The 26160-nt window shown below is 39.4% G+C and overlaps 1 protein-coding gene across 1 annotated transcript in view; it reads right to left on the reverse strand.

Annotated features, from left to right (window-relative positions):
* Window positions 1-25355, reverse strand: part of LOC107758278 (contactin-associated protein-like 2) — a gene marked incomplete at its 3' end in the record, with an annotated part of 190952 nt that extends 165597 nt beyond the window's left edge. The window contains exon 1 of the mRNA XM_016575984.1: window positions 25030-25355. Within this exon, the coding sequence (XP_016431470.1) occupies window positions 25030-25117 (88 nt within the window). The remainder of the gene's footprint in view (window positions 1-25029) is intronic.
* Between the last annotated feature and the right edge of the window lie 805 nt (window positions 25356-26160).

A 26160-nucleotide genomic window follows, 5' to 3' on the forward strand; every position in this document is an offset into this window, starting at 1 on the left:
GGCTAGTTCGGTGCCCTGAAGCGGCACACCGGCAGGGGACGGCCGAACTAGCTGCTCTGGGGGCCTCCGCAGAGGCCGCGAGCCTCTCAGTGCCACTACTTTGCCGGGCGGTAACTGAAAGAAAAGCTCGCTGGAGACCGCTACGCCCTGGAACACCGACAGGGTTGGCAGAACGATCTCCCGATGGCACTGGGGGGAGACGGGCACCGTGTAATGCGGTGTGAACCTCTCTTCCCCAGAAGGGCCTGCCCTCGCTAGTCCTGCACCCAAATAGTCAGGACCGTTTGGTCGAGGACCTCTTAGCCTGAAGGATGGTCCGCAGATCTGGCTGTTTTTGAGTCTCCCTCTATGAGGAGCTGGTACGCGGTGGGGACTGATCCCGCCAAGCAGCCTCCAGAGATGAGATGCGGCGAGGGAGGAACTGCTGAAACGCCGCCGCCTGTTTACGAGCCTCCTGGTACCTGTTGACGGCATCGCCAAACAGGCCAGAAGGCGCAAGCGGGGCGTTGAGGAGGAAGACTCTGTCTTTTTCCTTCATATCTGACAGGGTCAACCACAAATGCCTCTCCGCTGCCACCATGGCTGCCATGGACCGCCCAATAGCGTGAACGGTCTCTTTGGTGGCGTGGAGAGAAAGATCAGCGGTCCTCCTGAGCTCTGTGATGTTATCAGAGTTTATCTCCTCGCCTTCATCCAGCTCTTTAAACAGGTCGGCTTGGTATGCCTGTAACACCGCCATGGTGTGCAGACATGCACCAGCCTGACCCGCTGCCGCGTACCGCGTAACCTTGCCCACCAGCGCTGAAGTTGTTCTCAGTGGCTTGGAGGGCAAGGCCGGAGCCTTCAAGGACGATGCTCTGTTCAACCCGAGGCATCGCCCTATAACCGCACTCATTCAACCCCGCAACATTGCCACAGTAATCGGAAGCGGGGATGAAGAGGCGGGCCGAGAATGGCCTGGCCCACGATCTCGACACCTCTGTGTGGAGATCGGGGAAAAAAGGCAGGCTCCGGGATGGAGGTGGTGGCCTGGCCCGCAGAAAACGCTCATCTAGTTTACTTTTCTGCGGTTCGGCTTGTTTCTCGGCCAGCCAATCGATGTTTAACTTGACCACAGTGCGAGTAACCACCTCCAACAGCTCCTCATACTGGGGCGATTGACGGGGAAAATCCTCCCCGACGCTCTCGACGTCAACCTCCTCGGAGGAAGACAGGCGGAGCATCGAGCCCGCTCCCCGGGGGGAAGAAACCGCAGAACAGGCTTCCGAACCCAGAGAGCAAGCGCTGGATCTGGCAGATGAGGAAGAAGATAGGGACTCGCCAGTCTCCATTCCCTCTGCCAGATCCACCTGCGAACCCCACAAGTGCAGCTGCGGGGAACGCTGGTGAAGGCACCCTCGTCGAAGAGAGCCTTCCGGGAGCGAAGCGTACGCAGGGGAAGTCGCTCACAACGAGAGCCAGCCAGCCCTCGAGAGCCGAAACTGCGTGCTTTGCTCCCAAGCAAACCATGCACAGACTGTGTGTATCCCCGCTCGTAATGTAGCGCAGGCAGGGAGGAACACACAGCCTGTAACGCGATCTGCTCTCACCCTTTTTTAAATGCTTTGTCTTAGCCTCAGCCTTAGACATGCTTATTTTTCTTTTTGAGGAGCTTATTGGGACAAACAACACCAAATAAGACTTACAAACAGAGAGAGTGACTGACACAACACAGAGCGCTTTGCTGAATGACAGAAAGCTGACGCCAGTTCCACTGCACGTGCTTTTATAGCTTCCTGGTCATTGCGTCACCCGCCCGTGATGTCTCGCCCATCTATTGGACTGATTACACATGTGATTCAGAGCGTGGTCACGATGAAGGTATTCCCTTAGCATTTCGACGCAGCTCGAGTTCCTGAAGGGGAACTATTGTTTTTAGAAGTCTGACAGTCCAGACAACCAAGCCAAAATATACGCATACTGCTTGAGTAAACAAGTAATGGCCAAAACATCACGTTAAACTCCCTCACTGAATTCCAATTACTTTAGTAAACACCTTGCCAGACATACACCCACTCTAATAATACAATAATAATAATAATAATAATAATAATAATACAATGCAAAATTGCTGTTGGCCTGCACCTCAAGAGGGAAACAAAAATTTAAGAAATACCATCATCTGTAAATATTCATAGATTCACACACACAAACACGTAGACTATAATCATACTGCAGTCATCTTTCATAACATAAAGAATACCCAAATGGGAATTAGAAAATGTCATTCTCATAGCCGATTCTAGATTAATTACATTACACAACTATGTACAAGGCATCACTTTAAATAACATTATCCACATACCATAAAATCAAATATAATCTCAGGTAGGATATGAAAACGTACATATTTTTTGCCAGGATGACTAGTCTAATTATTGGTCTTAACTGGGCTATAGCAAGTTTCAGGTTCACCTAACCCAGATCTTATACATTTCTAAGGGGGCATTTACATAAAATATGTTCTTGCTTTCAATATATATGACCATCCAGATGGAGCGAAAATGAAAGGCAAGGAATCCAGGGGTATTAAAAGCTGAACTATTTTTAACATGATACGACATCTTAAAACACAGAACCTTTCAAAAAGAAAGACAGAACTTAAAGCATTTTTTAATGCAAACTGTATAAAAACATTATATAATAGATACATACAAACAAATGTAAATGCCTTAATTAGCATGCTTAGACAGATTTTTTTACATGTTTAATTTAATGTGTTACTTCTTGTTTCTTATTTGTGAAATTTACTAGCAATTTCTGGGGGAAATTTGTTTCTAAATTGTTTCAGTGTTATCAAAACTAAAACATATTGAAACATGGCTGTCTATTCTCTTGAATAAAGCAACAGAATCTTACATGCTTATGCCACTGGATGTCAAAATTTCACAGACTTTCATATGCCAGTCTAACTGCATCAAATGGAAAGCGGCATCCGTTGAGACTTCCTGATGAATAATGGATAGGACTGAAGAGAAGCTTTAGGCCTGATCCACACAAGAGTCCCTCACGGATAGGATAGGGGTGGGTTATTGCTGGCCAAGGGTTCACACATTCCACCCTCCCTTCATGAACCAGCACTGATCAGGGCCACAACAGAGATCATGCAAACTGGTCATAGTTGCCTGAGACATTTCTCTTGACAACTTATACAAAAACTGCATGATGCTCGCGTTAAAAACACAAACAAATTGGCCTAACAAAATCAACATTTACATAGTGTACACAAAACAAACTCAACAAAGAGGTAACAATTCACGTCTTCCAAAGATCTTGTTCAGTACAATACGTTAAACTGTATTGCAGGCGTTTCAATCAGTCATTGCTGAAAAGAATATACTCTTGTTTTCCTTAAGGAGAATTTTACATGGTATTATCTTCTAAAATATTATCTAAAACACTTGGCAATGCCATGTGCTATCTCGCATTGTTTTTATACTATGTTGGAAAATGTTAGCAGTCGTTCACATGCTGCAAGTGCAGGTGTCCCGGTGTAGACCACGTTCGTGAACACCATCCTCGCTGGCAAACGACAGGATACAGACTTAGATGGTAAGCAAATATTGCTCTTTTCCCACAAACAATCCATTCGTGCTCTTTAGGCTTTCTATTATAAAGTATATTCCATTACCGTTCAGAGAGAAACCGCCTCAAACGACTGAATCCGTGAGTGAGCTGTCCGAATGAATCGTGAACCGATTCAGATATTGCATTAACCCGTATGACCGAATCGAGTGATTCATTCGAGAATCGGGCATTGCTAGTTTGATGCCCAAAGAGACGAAAGAAATACGCACAAAATGACTGCTGAGGGAAAATGTTTCACTCGGTATATGCTAATATCTCGTGTCAGACAACTATTTATCATTAAAACTTCACTGGGGCCCATAACACAGGTTTTCTTATTAAAGGATTAGATGGCATCTGAATATTTGGAGAATGCCTAACTGTCACATGTTATGTGAGCCAATCATATAATGGCTATGACGTCACTGAATCAGTTTTAGGAAGGTCGGTCGGTCAGTCACATTTGAAGATCCAATTGAAATGAATAGGGTAGTGCTGTAAAATGAATCACAGCTGTCACGCCCCTGGACTGTCTGTGTGTGTTTTTTTCTCCCCATGTGCTCCACATGACCCAGTTTCTCCCTTGTGTGATTGTATTATTTGGTTCAGGTGTGTCTCGTTTATTACCCCTCGTTAAGTCTTGTATTTAAAGTGTTGTCTGTTCCTTTGTTCCTTTGTCCAGTGTCGTGGATGCTACGTGCTACGTGTGTGTTCCTGCCTGCCCTGTGTTACCCCCTGTTTGGACCATTAAAGACTGTTATTCGTGACTCTCCTTCGTCTCCGCGCTCCTTCGCTCCTACACAGCAGTCACCCGTGACAGAACACTGGACCCAAATTAAATAGTTTATTTGCGTGTTTCCCCTACTTTTGTTTTCCACGTTTTGTTCAATGTTTGGTTTTCTGTTTTTCCTTATGCATCCCCTTGCCTCGTTATTCACCTCCCTATCCCGTAAGGATCTTCCCCTATTGGAGTATGCGGTTGAGTTCAGCCAGCTCGCCGTTCTAATGGTGTTCGATGACACCGCACTGAACTCACTGTTCTGGATCGGGGTTAACTACCATCGCCCCGTCGACCTCCCAGACAACCCTGGACTGAGCTGGAGGGAGGTGGTTATCCGGTGTCTGGAGAGTGTCCTGCCCCGATCCAGAGCACAGCCAGACCCAGAGCCCATCCCACCATCTCCGCGCTGTGCGGAGCCCAAGCCCGAGCCCACCGATGACGGAGAACCCGAACCTGCCACGACCGACGAGCCATCGCCGTACGGAGCGACAGAGCTGAGGATCGCAGTGGAGCCGATGCTACTTGTGACGTCAGACCAGGTGCGAGAGCCGGCTACTACGTTCGCTACGAGGGAGAAGGCCATGGATAGCGAGAGCGCGAAGAGAAGCTCCGCCCACTGCACCATGGCTGAAGGTGAGCTTACAAGGGAACTGAGACTGCTGGATTTTGAAGGGGATTTAACTGATTTATATGCCGACCTGCCCACTCTCCTCCCGTCCTTGTCTGAACTCCCTGTCAGTCCTGTTTTGGCCATGGAGGCTGTTTGTGAACGTTCTATCTACCCTGAACTGTCTGCCAGCCCTGCCGTTCCCCTGTCTGACGCGCTCCCAGTGCTGGGAGTCGCGATTTGGTGTGTGTGGGCAGCACACACCAGCCCTTAGTGCCCGGAGGCTCACAAATGCCCACCCACCCTCCCGCTCCTGCCTGTTTGCCGTCCTCCTCCCGGGTGTCCGTCCTCCACACGAACCTCCTCCTGAGTTCCCCTCCATCCCTCCCTTTGTTGTTCCTGCGGCGCGAGGACGCGCCTTCTGGGAGGGGGGCGAACTGTCACACCCCTGGACTGTCTGTGTGTGTTTTCCTCCCCATGTTCTCCCTGTGACCCAGTTTCTCCCTTGTGTGATTGTATGATTTGGTTCAGGTGTGTCTCGTTTATTACCCCTCATTAAGTCTTGTATTTATAGTGTTGTCCATTCCTTTGTCCGGTGTCGTCGATGCTACGTCTGTGTTCCTGCCTGCCCTGTGTTAACCCCTGTTTGGATCATTAAAGACTGTTATTTGTGACTCTCCTTCATCTCCTCGCTCCTTCGCTCCTACACAGTAGTCACCGTGACAGTCACACTTGAAAATATTTTTTTATACAAATAATTTCATTACTTTTCTTACTAATTAGGCTAATCACAGACTACATTGACAGCAGCAGCAATTAGTAATCTGTATTAGTGCTTTTTTGAGTAAGCAACACTGTTGTGTTACAGCAATTAAAAAGCAAAGTGTCATGTTAAAATAACATAATATCATCCAGAAGTACTCACTTTAAAACCAACAGTTTCCATCTCCTCAGAAATAATTGCATTTGCTCCTTTATTTACAATGTGACACTAACACTGAAATGTTAAGACAGGAAAAGACTGAAGAACAAAGCAAAGATGACTAAACATATTAAACTATGTATCCAGTTGTGGAATGATGTAATTTTTTTTAATCCCTTTTTAATCCAGATGTCTGATAATTAAGCATATTAATTTTGAATGAATTTGAAAATTTAATTTCTTGTCTGAACATCTTAGCAGTCCTCCAAGTAGGAGATGACAACCTTCAACTGTATGTGCACATCTGGCAGCTCAGATTAATTCTTTTCAGATTTACCTGTAGGTAATATAACCAAACATAATTAAGGGGGAAGCCCAAAGGCATAAAATAGATTGAAACGACAGAGCTTGGTATATAATTGGATAAGGGGCTTGATTAATTTCCTTCTACAAGAATTCATTAATACTTATCAAATCCATATTTCAAAGTGGGCATTTTAATTGTATTACCTTCCATTTCAAGTTACTGATTTATTATAGAGTTGACCTCACTGTTTAAACTAAAGCTTCTGCATTATCAGTCCATTGCAAACAAGCATCTCTCTTTAGACATGAGCTGCAACTGACGTTAGTAAATTTACCTTTCTGTAATCCCTGAAATACAATCACAGGCCATTAAGACTGTACAACTAGGCCAGGCCATTAAGAGAGTACAACTGCAAGGACTAAACAAAACACAGTGTCACTTTGAGATTCAGGCAACTTTTAATCTGTGCATAATATTGTATCATAACCATGGTGCAAATTTCATGAGGCACATTTTGACAGCTTTTTTACAACATTTCAGAAACCGCAAAAGTTAGATTTAGAAGTTAGTTAACACATTTCAAATGTCGCCAAATAGTTGGCATGTGAGTGCTTTTTGATATAGAAAAAACATCATTTTTGGTTGAACTTTCCCTTTTAAAGGGTTAGTTCACCCAAAAATGAAAATTAGTCCATAAATTACTCACCCTCAAGTCATCCTAGGTGTATATGACTTTCTTCTTTCAGACGAATCCAGTCAGAGTTATATTAAAAATTGTCTTTGATCTTTCAAGCAGTTTTCAACACTCAGCGGGTGTTGCAGTGCATCAGTCCAAAAGAAGTGAAATAATATGCACCCATCCATAAAAAAAAAAGTGTCTCACATAGCTCCGGGGGGTGAACAAAGGCCTCCTGTAGTGAATCGATGCGTTTTTGCAAGAAAAATATCCATATTCAAAATGTAATAATCACTTTAATCTAGCTTGTGCCAACTGTTGTACACGGAAGCAGTTTCGGGCTGATGACAGATGAGGTCAGCATTGCGCATGCGCTGGTGAGTCTCATGAAAACCAACGTTTGTTAACAGGAGCAAAGGAAGCAAAGTTTCCTTACTTTAGCAAAGGAAAACCAGTCTCCTCTTGGCTTATATCGAAATCCTCCGACATTCTTCTTTACAAATCCTCGTTTTGTACTTCTAATTCGTGACCGTTGTTTTGTTTTGATCTCTCCCTTGCGCTTCCGCATTCCTCACTTCTGAGCAGCGCATGCACAACGCCGACCTCATACGTCATCCGCCCGGAGCTGCTTCCGTGTACAACAGTGAGCGCAAGCTACATTAAATTATTACGTTTTAAATATGGTTATTTTTCGTACAAAAACGCATCGATTCACTACAGGAGGACTTTGTTCACCCCCTGGAGCTGTGTGAGACACTTTTTATTAAGGATGGGTGCTTTTTATTTAACTTATTTTCGACTGATGGACTGCAACACCCGCTGAGTGCCATTAAACAGCTTGAAAGATCAAAGATCATTTTTAATATAACTCCGACTGGATTCGTCTGAAAGAAGAAAGTCATATACACCTAGGATGACTTGAGGGTGAGTAATTTATGGGCTAATTTTCATTTTTGGGTGAACTAACCCTTTAAGTTGGGGAGTTGTCTTGCCTCATGGGGCATCTTACCCCATCTTAACCCCATGTGTCATTATATTTTTGCTTGTAATTACAGCTATATATAGTTATATGCAGCTATATATAGGTCTACTTTGGCAGCTACACCCAGCAGACACACATTTTCAATAAATGTGACTGGATACCTAGAAAAGTTTTTTTTTCTTCTTCTTCTTCCCTGCTGGCAGAAAGGAGCAGAAATTGAAAGGTGTGTTTTTAATCTCCCCCATCCTCTTCTAATAGTATAAAATAGCACCACAATCTCAGAATCATACTGAAATGCATGAATGTATGTCACATATATATCGAGGTCTGGAATAGTTGTATATCTTGACATTCATAAATCAAAAGTGATTACATATTCAGAGGAGGCTTGTTGCTCCACTGCGAAAAGAAACAGCGATACATAACTCCAAACAAGCCACATGTGAGACAGATCCACGGAGGGGGTCCACATATGTACCTAAGTTAAGTGTGTTAATTTATGGCTGTTTGCTAGAGAGGGGACAGAGATTCCCTTGAGACTCATGCTAGAGCAGGTAGTGATATATTTGAATAATAATGCAGAACTACTTAAACCTGTCCCGTGTGTGGTTTAACCTGCATGTGCGATGAGCTTTGAGACATGGCAGAGGTTTGAGGAGGACCTAAAAAGACTTAATGAGTGCTGAACGGACCGCCAAGAACAGCTGTAGGACACCTCAACCTTCCTAAAAAATTTTAGCAACCCAGACTCATTGGAAAAACTGGCCTGTGGCAACACTTCTGCAAAATGTTGCTTCTTGCATGCTTTGCAACGCTTTGAAAGTGAAATGTCCAGTGAGTGGTGCTTAAAAGCACATTCAGTTTTATCTGAATTTTTTCTCACTAAAAATGTAAAATTCGGTGAGTCGTGGTAAAAGCATATTTGGTTTTATCCGACACAGATGAACGTGAACTTGGAAACATTTTATTGAGTTGGTTGTTGTACATATCACAGCAGTTTGTAAATTAAATGTCCAATATGTGTAGCGGTGAAAGCAAGTTCAGTTTTATCTGACACAGATGAACATAAATCTGGCACTGTTTTAGTTCCTTGTTTGTTGTGTGAATCACAGCATTTCATAATTTAAAAATTTTGTTGAATGGCCCTAAAAGCATATTCATTTTTATCTGACACAGATGAACATGAATTTGGCAACATTTTATTGAGTTGGTTGTTGTACATATTATGGCAGTTTGGAAAATACATTTATGGTGGGTGGCGTTAAAAGAGTGTTCAGTTTTATCCAAAATAGATGAACGTGAATTTTGGCAATGTTTTTTTACCTTGTATGTATCATGACATTTTCTAAATTAAATGTCCGGTGAGCATCACTAAAGGTACATTTAGTTTTATCTGTAACAGATCTGTGTGAATCTGGCAACATTGTATTGAGTTGGTTGGTATATATATCGTGGCGTCCGGTGAGGGGCACTAACATTTTAATGCACCTTTGCATTTGAAAATCATGTGAAAACATGCCTGTGGTGACATTCCTGCAAAATTATATGATGTTGTTTTCTGCATGTTTCATGACACTTTGAAAATTAAATGTCCAGTGAGTGTCACTTAAAAGAGCACAACATGGTTATTGTCATGAATCCTGTCCATGGACTTCCGTTCAATCACCACCAGATTGTATGAATCACTGTTTTACGCAAATAAAATATCCAGTGAGTGAAGCTCAAAGTGCACTCAGTTTTATCCTAAACAGATGAATGTAAATGTGGGAAAGTTTTTATTGAGTTGGTTGTTGTATGTATCATTGCAGTTCGGAAACGTCTGGTGAGCGGTGCTAAAAGATTACGTACCACCTTCACTACGATAAAAAAAACTTGCATTTGCTGAAGCAGTAATCCTATTTTATCTTGCTTCTACAAGTTTTTGAGCTCTATTAGCGTGATATGTTTAATGGGACTCATACCTGAGCGCTCTGCATTGCAAGTGCAAAGCTGTACCAGGTGAGCTACTGAGAAAGTTTACTACATCAGAAAAACCATACATATGGAACTGGTTAAGTGAAGCAAATGTCAAAATGTATTAGTTTACAAATCACAAGCTATGGTAAAAGTGTTTTTTATGACAACATAGTATTGTGCGAGGAGCCTTACAAAAATAAGCCTTTATTAATCAAAAATCTGTTCCTGCAATCATAGTTTGTGTGAACGGAAATAAAAGTTATTGGTATTTTACTGCCTCTAGTGTTCATTTCATCTGGAAACTGCAGTGAATTAAATGTAAATGTAAAGGTATGTTTTTGCAGTTTTGCAAAAATGTAGGTATAAAGGCATGTTTTTTCCAGTGAGCCTGTGTTGTTTTATATATAAAAAGAGATCAATTATAATTCTGTATTACTCCCAAACACCAAGCCGTGAGGCCAACACCTCAAAACACTTAAGTGTAATATGCTAATAATCATCAAAGTGCTCTGTTGACACTAAACAGCTTGCTGAATGCAAATTACGCATATTTATTCTAATCTTAAATTGTGGTGTTAATTATCTAGGTCTGACAGGACCTGAACTTGTAAACAGTATGCTTGCGTGCCTTCATCGACCGCTCACTAAGAGTTGCTGGTCATCTGGGCAGGTTAGTAGGTGCTGCTGTCAGTTATTCCAAGAGATAGAGGTCCACAGTTGATTACAGTACATCCCCCTACACAAACATACACGCTCTCTGTGAGGCTGCATGTAACACATGGCCCTTTAGTAGTGTACTAAGAGCCTCTCTATCTCCCATTATGGCTCTGGCTGGCACACGTTATTTGCCAACTCACGCTTCTCTAAAAATACCCCGCACTGACCAAGCAAGGCACTCACTAGGGATACATCAACAAGTATAAATGTAACGGATGGGAAAGAACACACTCACACGGGGTTTCTTCAGCTTTGGTTTATCTTTTTGGGAAAAGATTAGAATAAATCACATTGGCTGAAGACAATACTGCAGATATACATGGAAAAACCGCAGCAGTAACACTCAAATCTGCTCTTTACAGCTGAACTCATATTACAATGTGGAAAATTATAATTAATAACAAGAAAACAATTTGCTAAATACGATCAGTTAACATTTATAACGAAATAAACAAGAAAGCAACATACCTTTTTGGGAAAAGATTAGAATAAATCACATTGGCTGAAGACAATACTGCAGATATACATGGAAAAACTAGAAAAATAGAAATGACACCCTCAACTCATAATACAATTAACTGTCAGAAGGCTTAAGACACAATGACCACATAAAATGAGCTCGTTCCTACTCGTGTGACGCAGGAGGAAATTCAATACATGTATAACTATTTCAACAACAGTGTTAAAGTGTCAAATGTATTATAAACATGTTCAAATACATAAATGCGATCAATTGCGTCGAAAACATTCACTTAAAACATATTATCTTCACAATTAATACGTTAATGAGACAGAGCATGAAAAATCGTGCATACCCGCAGCAGTAACACTCAAATCTGCTGCGGTACGGAAAGAGAAGAGGGACAAAATACTACATTTGCAGTACCATTATCGGCCATAGGAGGGAAGACTTCGAACGCAAATGAATACAACAAAATGCCTTATTTTATGGAATTCACATATAAACTGTTTAAATTAAATGTTCTTTTTAACCCTGTTACATCCACCCCCACTGAATTACATAAAATAAATGCCTGACCAGGGGAGCATCACCAACAGATCTCAGGTTAACAGCAATAAATTTCAAAATAAAGAAGGATCTCCCTATTAAAAGGCTAGTCAAAAATACAATTATCCCTTGAGGATGAAGTGACGAGAGAGTAGCGCTAAGCTCTCCCACCAGCTACTGACAGTAGAACATCTACATACATTCCACAATATCCTTCCATAATAAGTTTTCTGTTACAATACTCAAAACAAAAAGAAAAGATTATGTAGAATCCCACCAGGATTTGAAGGCATCCCATTTCATCAGGTATGTGCTTTCTCAGCTATTATTTTCTAGATACGAAATGGACTACTAAAACACATTTTAACCAATATGTTAAGAGACATGAAACCAAATTACTTCTAAGCAGAGAAAGCTCTAAGCACTGACTTATAAACAGACTGAACATTGTGTTTTGTGTCTTGAACCATGGCCTGAGTTGACATCACATGTAAATCTGAACTGCCACTTGCATCATCACCAGAAAGAGGCATTCTTGTATCTCTTGACATTTCAGATATGTTACTTTCTGGTGCAGCAGGATCAATCTTAGTTGAGGGATCAGTCACAACTCCACTTAGAGATTGATCAGACTCATCTTGGATGCACCTTTCAGGCAGCTCTGAAACCCAACTAATAGTTCTGATCCTGTTGTCAGATTCCTGAACTGACATTGAATCATTCTCACAGTCAACGCCAACATTGTCACATGTGGATAATGCATTGTCTCTCATCATCTCAGAGCCATCCACTGCAACGCTGCTACAGCTGTTCTCGGACACTTCAGCATCTCCTCCTAAAGTCTCATCCTCCACCGCACTCAATGACAGGTCTGAAGGCGACCTCTGACAAGAGTCGGATGCGTCAGAAAGCTGACCAGACAGGGAATTCTTCATGGTCACTGGTAAGAAATTCACCAGCATCAACAGGTTCCGATGAACAACTTTTTCCTGACCTGTAAGTGTGAATGTCTGGTTTATGGTCCACAACAGTGTAAACTGTCGACTCCCATCTGTCAGCGACTTTCCTCTTACCCCTTTCAGTTTTATTTGCCAGGAGCACTTGATCACCTATTTCGATGTCCAGTCCTTTCACCCTTCGGTTATACAGCTCAGCATGTCTTTTCTGCTCTTCTGTTGCATGTTCTTGTGCAATTTGTAATGCTTCTTTCAGATCTTTGACCAGAGTAATCACAAATTTATCACAGCAGGTTACAGCCGAATCGTTCAAAACTGAACGGAAAAGGATGTCAATGGGCAGGCGGGGCACAACAAGTCAAAAAGCCTTTTTTAAATGCTGTCCCCAATGAGAGAGACACTGAGGGAGCACTGTTTACTTAGCAAATTAGTTTGCAAGCTAATGGGTAGCTACCCCACTAAGCCACCCTAGTAAATGATATAAAGCCATAAGTGGCTCTCAGAGCTTTTGAGTGAGAAATAGTAGAGTCCTTAGAAATCCTCCACATGTTCGTCTGTTTATGTAGCCGAGAAAAAAGGTACATGATGACCAGGAGAGCTAATGGAAAAGGCTCTAAATAGCATGATTCGGATAAGTAGTTTGAAAGCTGGTTTGTTTACCAAAGTCCACACAGTTGTTTAATTGCATGCAGAAGTACAGTATGATGATGCTCACAGCTATAGTAGCAGGGAAATAATAATGCTAAACACAAGTAATAAAATGTTTAACTAAATACATAGTTTGGATAGCATAATAAAAGAGAAGAGGAAAAGTATATTTTTGATGTTCAAGGCTGTACATTTATAAAACCCTGTATTTTGGTGCAAATTCATCTGTCATTCAGTAGAAGCAGCAAATTTACAAATATGACAACATGGTCAGGTTGTGTGATGTGGACATCCTGAAAACATGAACAAAACTACAAAAGGTAAAAGATTATATTAAATAAATTATATATAAATTATATAGTTTGCTCATAAATTTATGATTCAAGGAATATCCTGTTTAATGATACACTGAAGAGTAGTATACTAAAGTATGTGTTGAGGCAATAAAAACGTTTTTTTTTTGCAACAAAATTACAATCTGTTGTCTTTAGCAAGCATTTAGCTAAACTTAACCAGCCACCCTTTACACAAACCTTGTTACATTAGCTAAAAGTCCAATGCCCATAAAGATACTAAATGATTAGTAATCGTTTATAAACATTTACAAATTATGAATAGTTTCTACTTTAGATTGGCTACTGCAAAAACATGAACAAATGATTAATAATGATTAGTAAAGATGTGTGAATAGGGTAAATTCAGGTCTTTCGGGACTCTTTTTGCGATTGAGATGACTGCTCATAAAGGTATTAATAATTAGTAATCATTTATAAACATTTGCAAATCATGAATAGTTTCCACTTTAGATTGGGTACTGCAAAAACATGAACAAATAATTAATAGATTATTTGTTAAGATGTGTAAATAGAGGTCTACACAACAAACAAAGACCAACAAATGAAAATCATATTGTCACGGACTGTAAGAGGCGGAGACTCAAATGCAGGCAGATGGGGGTCTTTATTTACAATTCACATTAAACAAACACAACTGAAACCACCCCGAAGGGGAAAAAAAACAGAATAACATAAGTGCTCACCACACATAAACTGAGCACCGGGCAGCCACAAATACAAGGCATGTACTGCTGCCGATGTGAGACAAACGAGCCCGTGAGCGGGCACCGCCGCTTCGAGAACATCATGAGCGGGCCCCACCGCCTCGGGAGGATCGTGAGCGGGCAGCGCCGCTTCGAGAACATCGTGAGCGGGACCCGGCGCCTCGGGAGGATCGTGAGCGGGCACCGCCGCCTCGGGAGGATCGTGAGCCATTATCTCATATTTCATATTGCTATGTAAATATATATTTACTAATGATCTGTTAAGTATTATATAATGTTTGTTAATGATTTATAAATGAAAGTTATTATAAAGTGTTACCATTTTTATAACATTGTAAATGTCTTTACTGTCACTTTTGGTCAATTTAATGCACCCTTCCTAAATAAAATTATTAATTTTGTAGAAAAAAAAGTCTTACTGACCCCAAACATTTGAACTGTTGTGTATAATAAGCAATTTGGGTATTGTATTGGGTCGCCGCTTGATTTCCAATGAAAAATCTGTTGCCTGAAGCAAAACCAGTTGAGAACCACAGTTTCAGACACACTACAATATGTGGTACATCTGTACACACACACAAAAAAAACTCCCCCCAACAATTTTAGCATAAAAACCAAGATTGATTGCAATGGTCTTTGTTACATGTAACCTGTTGTTTCTCTTCCAGCAAAGACCATTTGCAGCAGACATCTATAGGAGGGAGATAATTTCCTGCTTTACCGCTGAGGCGGCTGCAGCTCAGGCCCATTGACATTCAGCGTGCAGGAGGGGAGAGTGCAGAGACTGACATTAGAGACAAGAGAGAAAAGAGAAATAGGAGCATTCTTAGGCAAGAACCTTCGCCTCTACGTGGAGATGCAATCTGCAGGAGCATATGGGGCGATTTTGCCCCACGACCACCCGCCTGCCTGCCTGAGCCAGTCCACTGCACTTCACGTTTATTATAGGGACTACAATAGAGTGAAGGGGGGGGGGAGAGGGGGTACTGTCATAGCCAATCACAGGAAGTGACAGTACTGCCTCGAAACATAGCAGCACTTTTGTTTTATTATGCACTGCTCGCTTTGATTTGTGGAGGGCGAGTACTTGGATGAGCCATTCTATATCCCGGCACTGGCATTACACCAAAGGATTGCATGGGTCGCAGCACTCAGCACGTCATAGTGCATTAGTAATTGTCCCATAGATTAATTCATGAGCCTGAGGATAAATCACAAAGTAGTAGACTGAGAGATGAACTTTGGTGCCATTCGTCAGATGTTTGACATGTATTACTGAGTGAAATGAAGAGCAGATGCAGAGCATGAAAGGGTACGTGAAGATCAGAGAGGAAGAACAGAGGGACTCAAATTTACAAGATTATGAGCACTTCTGCAGGGCAATCAATAAAAATTCACTCCGATAAAATATTTAGAAGAGCAAACATATGTGCTGTTAATTGTATCCTGTCATTGGGCCGGGTACTTGATACATCCAGGCTGCATTTTTAAAATGACATGCGGTTGTGCCCCCCAAGAATGAGTACGCCTTTGATGAAAAATTTTATTACAAATAAGATGTGATAAGAAGACATTTGATTTTGTTTCTGATCCAATTAGATCTCTCCTCTTGCTCTCTAAGAGCATTCTGTAAAACTTTACATGTAAAAGTTTGAAAGATTTGTCACCCACGCATGACCGTTTTAGATACAGAACCACACATCTTCTTAACAGATGCCTAGCATACAAGCATCACTAAGCATTGCAGCTTTTCTAATATCCCCATCCTTTCTGTGACTGAGTTATTCAGGGGATTAACAGACCATTATTTTTTATTTATTTATTTTTCAATAGTTCACAATGTCAAAGCTTAGTGGAGGCATTTCTCTAGCTGCAATTAGACGTGCCTTTAGAATATGCAAATGGAATAATTGGTTCGTGTTAGACAGGAATTAAGTCTGCTCAATATTTTTCTTATTTAGTGTTTAATTTTCCATAAAGTCAACATGTAATCTATTGGCGCTTTTCCACTGCGTGGTACGACTCAGCTCGGTACGGCTCAGTACGGCACGGCATGGTTCACATGTCGTTTTATAGTAGCGCCGATTTTTTCTCGTATGCTCACCAAGTCTGCAATTGATCAAAAAATTGAGTAAAAACAGTATAATACATAATTGATACAACATTAATACATAATATTGTGAATTATTATTGCAATTTTAAATAACTATTTTCATATATTTTATTATTTAAATCTGTGACGCAAATCTGAATTTTCAGAATCCATTACTTCAGTGTTCAGTGTCACATGATCCTTCAGAAATCATTCTAATGCTGATTTTGTGCTTAATAATCATTTCATATTATTATCAATATTGAAAACAGTTGTGCTGTTTAATATTTTTGTAGAAACTGATTGATGAAAGTTCAAAATAACAGCATTTATTTGAAATAGAAATATTTTGTAACATTATAAATGTCTTTACTGTCACTTTTGATCAATTTAATGTATCCTTGCTGAATAAAAGTATTAATTTCTTTTTTTTAAATCTTACTGACCCCAAACTTTTGAACAGTAGTGTACATGAAATCAAAATTATATACCTTCTTACTGTGAACAAATCATTGGAGCCATTGCAAACAGCACTTCACTTCTTCACTTTGACTTTATTGCTTGTGTATTAACCACCATGGGTATAATCATAAAAGACTTAAACTGCAAATAATGTGTAATCATAAGCTTATGATGAGAACAACCACAGTAAGAAGGTTTAATTTAGGCTTTAGGTGTCTTTATCTTGGCGCGATTTTAAATATTGCAGATTTCGCTATACAGGTCTTGGCTGCATACTTTGGCACAATGATCTCCCCTTAAACACTCTGATTATGATTGCAGAAATGAGGCTACATATTTCCCAGAGGTACAGGAGTGTGTTTGTTTAGTGAACGCAGCTACAGCATGACAAATTCCCTTCTATGGAGGCTACAGTTTCTAAGTCTTTAAGCTTGCTTACTTTTCCTACACATACCATTCACTCATCCCTCTTACACCCTGAGATTTGCTCCAATTTCCATCATCAACATTTCTGACCTCAGTAATCCAAGGTCATTATTAGAGAGCAGACTGTTAAACCCTGGCTGAAATGTGTAGTGGATGTTGTGACATTTATTGTAAATATGACTTGAACGGACATCTCATCTCTACGGTATGTGCTAGATTTGACCCGCATCTAGTGGCGCAATAAATTCCGCAGAAATTGCGAGCCTGTGCCCTGCCTGGTCCGTTCTAGTAAAGTACGGTATAGAAATGTGGGTGTCAATTTTTTTTTCCAGTCACAGCTTGATATACAGTTTAATTATAAATGTACTTCTCTAATGTCTTTAGAGCCCTAAATATTTGGCCATATTTGTCTTCCAGCATAAGCTAATAAGCTGTAGAAATCTCAGAGCAGCCCCAAAACATTCTTTCCACATCTTATTTAGTTGATATTTGGCTTTCACAGGAATCTGCTTGTTCGGTTGTGGCCTCAGAGCTCCCAAATACTGTCTCTAATAGGTCTCTAAGGGGGCTTTCGCACTAGAGGAACATTTTTATATTTCCTATAACTATTGTCGGAAGTATCCACTTTTTGGTGTGTCCGTGCCACACAATCTAGAAATGATTTTAGATATAGGAACACCTGTTGGGACTAAATTAGCTTCTACTTCAGAGTAGGGTCTAACCCAGCACAATAGGAACTACCAGTGACGTAAGCTTATGTTGATAGACCCGAACACACACCATACGAAACGCTGCATCCGCCATTTTTAAAAAGCCATGTAAACACACATTTTCGTACACTTAATCCACAAACTAACTCCACGAACACTGAAAACAGCATTAGATGGACTGATGCCAAAGTCCAGGTACTTCTCCATCCTCCAGTTATTTGACGTTGTTGAATGCTGAGCTTAAAAGATGTCAATGTCTGTGGTAATAACAAGTGGGTGATTTTTTTGTTTATTTCTTAACTCTTTCCCCACCATTGACGAGTTACTGTATCTTGTCTTTTAGAAAAAAAGACGAGTTTTTACGGCTTTTCGTGTTTTCACTGTTATACATTTGGGGGCGCTATTACACATCTTCTGAACGAGTACAAAACCTCCCGAACTAAAACACACGTGAACAGGACGGAAAAACTAGCGATCTCTTATGTAAACAGATGCATATGAAAAATAATGCGATCATCAGCAATGGGCAGCATATAAATGAAAACTGCATAATGTTACGGAGTAAAATGTTGATCCAGGAAGTGGTATATGTCTGTGCAAGCTTTGGAGGTGTTGATGGAAGCGATTTACTGGATTTATGCTTTGATAATCGTACTGAATATTATCCAGATGTAGTTTTTGATAAAAATTTGATTTTCTCACCCTTTTTGCTCAAAAATTATGCATTTTTATGAAACCTACCTATATTCAAGTGTTGATAAAAAAAAAAGAATGCTTTAAGCTAGAATAAAACAGATTTTTTTTGTTTAAAAGTAGAGGCTCTGATCTTTATTTTGGTGTATTGCATATTCAAATATTCATACAGCAAAATATACTGGAGGCCATCAAATTTTAGTGAAAATCATCAAAATCGCTGGCAGTGGCTGGCAACTTTTTTCAAAAATGCTGGCGGGGAAAGAGTTAATTAGTCTTCCCATTAACACCATTATTCATTTATTCAGACCGATTGGGGTATGCAGAAAATGCGCAACAACAATAGGCGGGATCTGTCATGTGAACAGTCTAATAGGCTTTTTTCCCCCAGAGAAGCACACTTTGGGTGTCTGTTAAAACTCAGTGGGCTCAGGGGATACATAAGAGACGCTGTCGCTGTAATGTCATTTTTTAATATTTGCATTGTTTTTTATACTGTGAATTATTTTCTCATCCAGTATTTTGAAGAGGCAATGCCTCCTTTACTGACCTATATATATGGGTCAAAGACAAAAAAGGGTTTAAGCATAAAAACAATAAGTGTAATACTGACTCATTTAAAACACAATAAAATGTAATATACTCCCTTATTTTTTATATATATTTTAATATGTACAAGTCAGAATAAGCATGTTGTTTGAATTTTTACATAAATGTTGTGTTACACTGAATGACAATGTAACATTATTTCAACCAAATTTTAACATTTTATTCTCCAAAAACTTATTTGAAACCGTAAAAGTAGACACTTTACTTACATTTAATGTGCTTTCTATGGACATAATCACTTTTGTAAATTTCTTTTGATGAGGACATCTTAACGTCTTTGACCCATATATAGGCTGGTCTGACCAATGTGTCTGAGTTGAGATAGAAGAGAGTATTTTAATATTTAAAGCAGGACACATTTCAGAGTCTGAATGTTTTTGCAAGTCACTGGAAGAAGGTAACATCAGATTATTAATAAATCATCCAAAAGCATCTTTTTAAACATCTGGTGCTCAGCTTCTAAATATTGTTAGGTGAGGCCACCTAAAAATGTGTTTAGTCAGAATACATGAATAAATGGTTGTCAATTGAGAAAATGGCTTTTTTGCCTCCCAGAATCATGCTGTTACATCTTTTACCAGCAGGAGACAACTGACTACACTAACCAGCTAAACCTTGACCCCTGAGGTGAGACTTCATTAAAGTTTAATTAATCATGTAAAATGAATCCAATCAATACTGCTGGGTGCATTTAAAACAAGTTCATGGGAAATTAGTGTAGGATAAGTTGTTGCACTTAAAATAACAGCACATAATAAGCTGCATTGTCTAACACAAACATTGGTGCAGGATTAATTTATTTGCGTCAAATAGACGTTAACTACATTGGATTGTTTTTAATTTCCCTACTGAATATACACTGTTATTCACAGCGGTATGCCCATGAGTTGAGAGTGCTTACACTTTATTACTAGTCTGCTTTAAGAGACAAGAGCAAGTGCACACAGAGTACAGCAACCACTGTGCTATTAGATGAAAAGCTCACTCCTGTGTCTAGAGCCTATAGTCATAACAGAATCTCCACTGCCTGGAGAAAAGGGAGAGAAATTGTGCATGTGCGATTGAATACTTGTATATATGTGCACTGCATTATAGAAGTGTGTGGGAGAGATAGAGAGGAAAATAGTATAGGAAAGAGAGAATAACAAGATTTGGGTCTGTGTTTGTCTGTGTCATTCGAGGTAACATAGGCTGGGGAGAAGTCCCTTCTGCCTTCGCTTTATGTCCATCAGACACAGCTCAAGTCTGGCAAAGGAAAGAGTTTTCATCTGTCAAATGATGATGTCATAATTTCATCCATCACCAAAGAAAACAAAGTTTTAGCTGTATGTTAGCTGCATGTTGTGAATGGTCCCTATAAACAAGGCTATTTATCAGTTGTTGGATCCTAAGATTTACTAAAATCATTCAGAGTAGTTCAAGCCTTGCTCTGACCCTTCAGTAAACTGGCTTAACCTACATCCTCATAACTTCTCTGATCATTCTCTTGTAACATGATTGCTGTGTTGACCCATATCCAAAGGTCTTGATCAGCATTTCTTGATCAGCAAACAGCATTTGCTTAATGTCAAAAGGAAACAAACACTTTCTTACAGAGAATTTTAAAAGGTCAGTTTGACTTTCTGGCCTTGTCTACAAACTTATCTTGATTAATACAAGACAAACCGCTTTGTTAGAAAGCATTTCCCTTCAAATCAATTTCAAATCAGTCATACAAAACTAAAAAAGCAGCTCATTAGGAAGATTGTAGAATCTGCACACCTCCGTCAAAGACAAATGTTGTTATTTCAGCTTGGCACTGCATTCAAGTTGTTGTTTAGAGTCCCTTAATAGCAAATTTACTTACAGAAATTAAGTGAATTAATCTTTCAGGGACTTCCTGCACAGATGCCTGCTATTTGCTTTTAAGTGGGAAAAGAGTTGGTATAGAAATGACAGACCATAGAAACAAACAAAGAAATAAATGAATAAAGCAGATTATGCATTCAATTTACTTTACCGAGTAGCCTGAAACAGACTCGCTGCATCTACGTCTTTTGTAAGGACAAGCAAATTGGCTTGAACTCAGGTGACCAAGCGTTACATTCTGAGGCAGCAGTCTTGTTTTCCCATAGGGTGTGCAACTTAAGAACTGAACCAGACGAGTGGGTTTAATTTCAGTGTTTTCCTAGCATTGTATTGCACAGTAATGGTCTAATTCTTAATTGCTATGCTTTTTGCAAGTTCTTTGTTTCTATCTGTCAAATAAAAAAGCCATTTTGTTGATTATGGGTAACAACTTTTGTTCTACGCAATTGCTGCTTCTAGAACAGACAGAAGTGCTGCATTAAAATACATTGGGATGACATCGAATATACAAAGAAGATCTATATTTAGATCTATATAATAACATTTCTCAAATAGACATATTTCTTGTTTAATACAATTTTAATTGCCGCCTCGAGATGAACTTCTAATGAAATCTCAATTTCTAAGAGGAGTCTCCGCTGTGCAATATCCACAGTGACTCCATATCTTACAAATTTGCAATTTAGCTATACCTCAAAATTGCAACACTTTTTCTTACAATTTCAACTTCATAGCTCATACTTCTGACTTTATTTCTCATAGCTCTGATGTTATATATTGGGATTGCAGCTTTAAATAATTGCGAATTTCTCACACAATTGTGACTTTGTGTTGCAGAATTGTGACAATTTTTCTCATAATTGTGACCGCTGCTCGTAACTGACTTTATGTCTCACATTTGCAACTTTGTTTCTCACAATTGTGACTTTATTTCTCATATTTAGAACATTATTTCTCACAATTGCGACTTTATTTCTCATATTTACAGCTTTATTTCTCACAATTGCAACTTTAGAACTAACAATGGCGACTATTCTTATAATCGTGATATTGATTGCAACTATTTCTCACAATTGCAACTTTACTTCTCACAATTGTGGTTTTGTATCTCAGAATTGCAACTTTATTTCTCACAATTGTGAATTTCACAACTGCAACTATTTTTTTAAATTGTGATTGCAACTTTATTTCTCAAAACTGCAACTTATTTCTCATTGTTCACAACTTTAAATCTCACAATCGCTCACAACTTTATTTTTCATAACTGCATGTTTACAGTATTTCTCACAATTGCAACTTTGTCCTCAGAATTTTGACTATTTTTCTTATAATTGAATGACTCTTCTGAAATAGGCATACTAACACAATTTTAATTGCCATGTTGAGAAGAATTTCTTATGAAATCTTCGTCTCTAAGAGGAGTTTCCATTGAGCAACATCCACAGTGACATGTTCACATTCCACTAAAATAACTTTGCTTCTGATCAGGTCATTGAGCTGCCACTTTGACTATCTTTGGCTGCTACAGAGAGCACAAAACCTGTCAGCAAGCCGTGCTGATTGCATACATGACGTGATTAAGGAAATTACACTAATTCTGTCTGTTGTCCAGAGTAATTACAAATGATTCTGCTTTTGTGCTGTGGTGAAACTAAAGTGAACAAGAAAAAGCTCCATCCAAATTTCATTCTCAGCAGCAGCCCCCATATAAGCCAAATCAATCCAGTTACCTTTTCTTCTTAATCAGACCCACGAGAGCTCGTAGGGAGATGGATGTTTATATCAAATGCTCCAGTAGCCTTGGCTAACAAAGAGAGAAAGAGATTTCAAAACCTCTGCAGCTCAATTAACATTTGCAAGCTTTATCTCAAACCTCCATCCATCTGTCAGAGGAATAATCAACTATCTCAGCAACTCAGTTTCTCTCCAACATGTAGCCGCAGAGCTGGAAAGATTAATTAAAAATGTCTGTAGGTGAACGATCTTGTTGATTAATCATTGTTTTGGCAAGCTTTTTTTCAAGTGAGTCTTGGCTGCTTCTAAATTTGGGCCATTAAGTGACTGACTATTCCAGGCTGTTAATCTTATTATTCCTGGCTACCTGTAGTCTGTCCAGCGATAAACATTTCGCTTACTTGCATGTTTGCAGCAAGTGTGTGCAATAAATCAATATTGGTGAAATCAGTCATTCATAATTCTCACAGTCGAAAAATGGTTGACTATGAGCTGCTGTAGGTGTTGATATTGTAGAACAAACATGGATTTTATATTATAAGACCTGCCATCCAATTATTTCTAAGAACCAATTTCTCCTTGACTGTATTGATTCTGCAGTGCTAACTCTATGCAAGGCAATTAGCCAAGTAATTAAATTATGTAGTAATATTAAAGTGGTGGGCGCTTCAGGCTATATTAAAACCAATGCCTGATTCCACAACATTGTGTTTTTGCAAAAACTATTTTTTCTTTCTTTTAGAAAAGTGTGTTCCTCATATATCATTAACAACCTCATTGTCATAATTTGGCCAAAAAAAAGTAAAATATACTTCTTCACCAAGCATAATAATAAAGTAGAAAAGGTTACACTTTCACTGCTACAAAAACAACTTTACCGCAGCTAACAGAACACTGTGGAAATAGCATGCTACTTTTGTTCCTCCAATAGCCAACTGTTTAAGAGTTGAACAGACGCTGGGTTGACAGTCAAGGTAAAGTGCCATTGTTCAGGACAGATCAGGAGGGAACCAAGCAGCTCATTTTCAGCTCTTAACACATGATTCATAGAACTACATTAATAGGCTGCCAATGTTTTCAAATGTGGCATGTGAAGCATTTGAACATCAGAGTTCCTTAATTTATTTGTATGGAGATTTATTTGTATGGGAGAGCAGGACGTGTTGTAACAGAGTGAGTTGTAAACACCATCAGTTTTAATGAGCACCACCAGGAGAAACACTGAGCTAAGACAGTAAAAATTACACATCTGGTTTACGATTTGTGATCATGCTAATGGACAGTATATAGCAGAACTGATAACATCTGAATCAGCAGGTTGTCATGTTTAATTTGATATATAACATCCACAAGCTTTTCATCTACATCTCTAGCAATATTATGACTGACCAGACAGGCAAGGTTGAAACACTTTCCAATGTATTGGCTCAAGATGCACAGAATGGTACATTTGACACTAATTTGCTTAACACAAAAATAATTGTGAATAACACACTATCTTTTCTGCTTTTAAAGTTGTTCGCCTATTATGTATCTATTTTTTAAATTGATTTATTTATTTTTATTTAATTTAAATTATTCCAATATGTGTACCGTTTTGAAGTACAAATAAATAAATAAATACTAAGTAATTTAAAGTAAAATTGAGTGATAGGGGATGGCAATAAAAAAATTTTTTATTAATTTTAATAAATATATTTTTTAATATTTAAAAAAGTGACGTAAGTTTGACCACAATAAATCTATTCATAAAAAAAACTTCATGTTTTCTGTTAGTGTTACAGTAGTGGTAGTGGGGTAGGTTACATAATTTAGCAGTATATTTATAAATATTTGAATATGAGGATACTATATTAGTTACGGACGTTTAAACAAAATGTGTTGCAACACTGAAACGCTGCATACAGTGCTACCGAGATGCTTTAGGTTAATTTTTTATAGATAAATATCATCTGCACCACCTAGGCTAATTATATGTGCCACCTTTCTATCAAGACTCGAATGATTGTTGTTCCTTGCCGACCGCGATAAACTGCAATGTAATTCAATGACCACAAGACCAACATGCAACTGCAAATAATGCAAGTTTCTTCAGAAGTATCCATAACTACACCGGTTACATCTGTAGAGTAAATAACACCGGACTTATTGACTATAGCACTCCAGCGTGCCAGATGCCTCCCGGTGCCCACCACTGCAAGAGAGCCACGGAATCAACTGCAACTTACGGGATGATGGAGAAGCTGCCTGAGAGATGCTGATGTGGCTTAAAATCCACAGCAAGAGCTTCAGTCCGGTCCCGGCGGGTGGCTCCATCTTCGACTACAATGAGATGAGCGGAGACGCAGTTACTTTTCTCCACAGAGCAAAGCCTCTAGATGACAGAGACCCGCACTAACCGACGCTTCTCGGCTCTGGTACTCAGTGTCGACAAAATTTAGCGCAACAGTCCGGCTTTTCAGCAGCAAAAGACTACAGTGGAGCACTTTAATGCGGTATTTCAAGCCATGTCGAAGCGCGTGCGTCGAGCGCTTCAGTATATGACGCCTGACTCGCGGAAGTCGCTGTCCAGGTGCTGAAGTTACTACACGCAGCGCGCTCTCGTTCATATAAATACAGAACCCCTCTCTCCTCCGAGTTGGTACGTTCCACGAAACAGTGGAGCAGCCCTCGCGTGACAGGGGCCATTGCTTTGAGCGCCTTCTCATGGGCAGCAAAGAATAGATAACATTTGAATGAGAGTCGCTTTTATGTTTGTAACTAAAGCTGTTTCTGGAGGACTGATGATAATGGGCGAGATTTTGGCCGTAGAGTTCACTCAAATTACAAGGGCGGTCGTACGAGATGTTTAAGTAATTATAACGAATTATTACTGCAGAAATATGCACAGAAATATATACTTATTGTACAAACGGGTCCGCTAGACGGGTCTGTGGAAAATCGACAAAGAGAAAGAAAAAGAAAATGTTTTTAGGGCTGTCAAAGTTAAGACATTACCTTGAGATACTGATTATGTTGACTTTACAATGAAGTCCCATTAGTAATGAGTGATTCTATAATTGCATGTACATTTGGTGTCCGAAGTCATTATTTTTTTCTGCTTTTTTCAAATGGTTTGCTATTTTCAAATGGTTATATTTTGTATTATTTTAATACTGTGTTACTCATTGTTATGAATTACAAGATGTTACAGTCCATAATATTTTTTTGCAAAAAGTGTCTTAAATAGCTGATTTCTTGTCCGAATTAGTCAGTGCATTTTTTCCATCATGTATCATTGTGTAATAAAAATATTTTATTGTACTTTTCTTTTTGAAATATTTCATTCATTTTATTTATAAAAGCCCTAAAGAGTCATT

This window comes from Sinocyclocheilus rhinocerous, unplaced genomic scaffold (assembly GCF_001515625.1).
Source record: "Sinocyclocheilus rhinocerous isolate Xijiao unplaced genomic scaffold, SAMN03320098_v1.1 scaffold142, whole genome shotgun sequence".
NCBI classification, from domain to species: Eukaryota; Metazoa; Chordata; class Actinopteri; order Cypriniformes; family Cyprinidae; genus Sinocyclocheilus; species Sinocyclocheilus rhinocerous.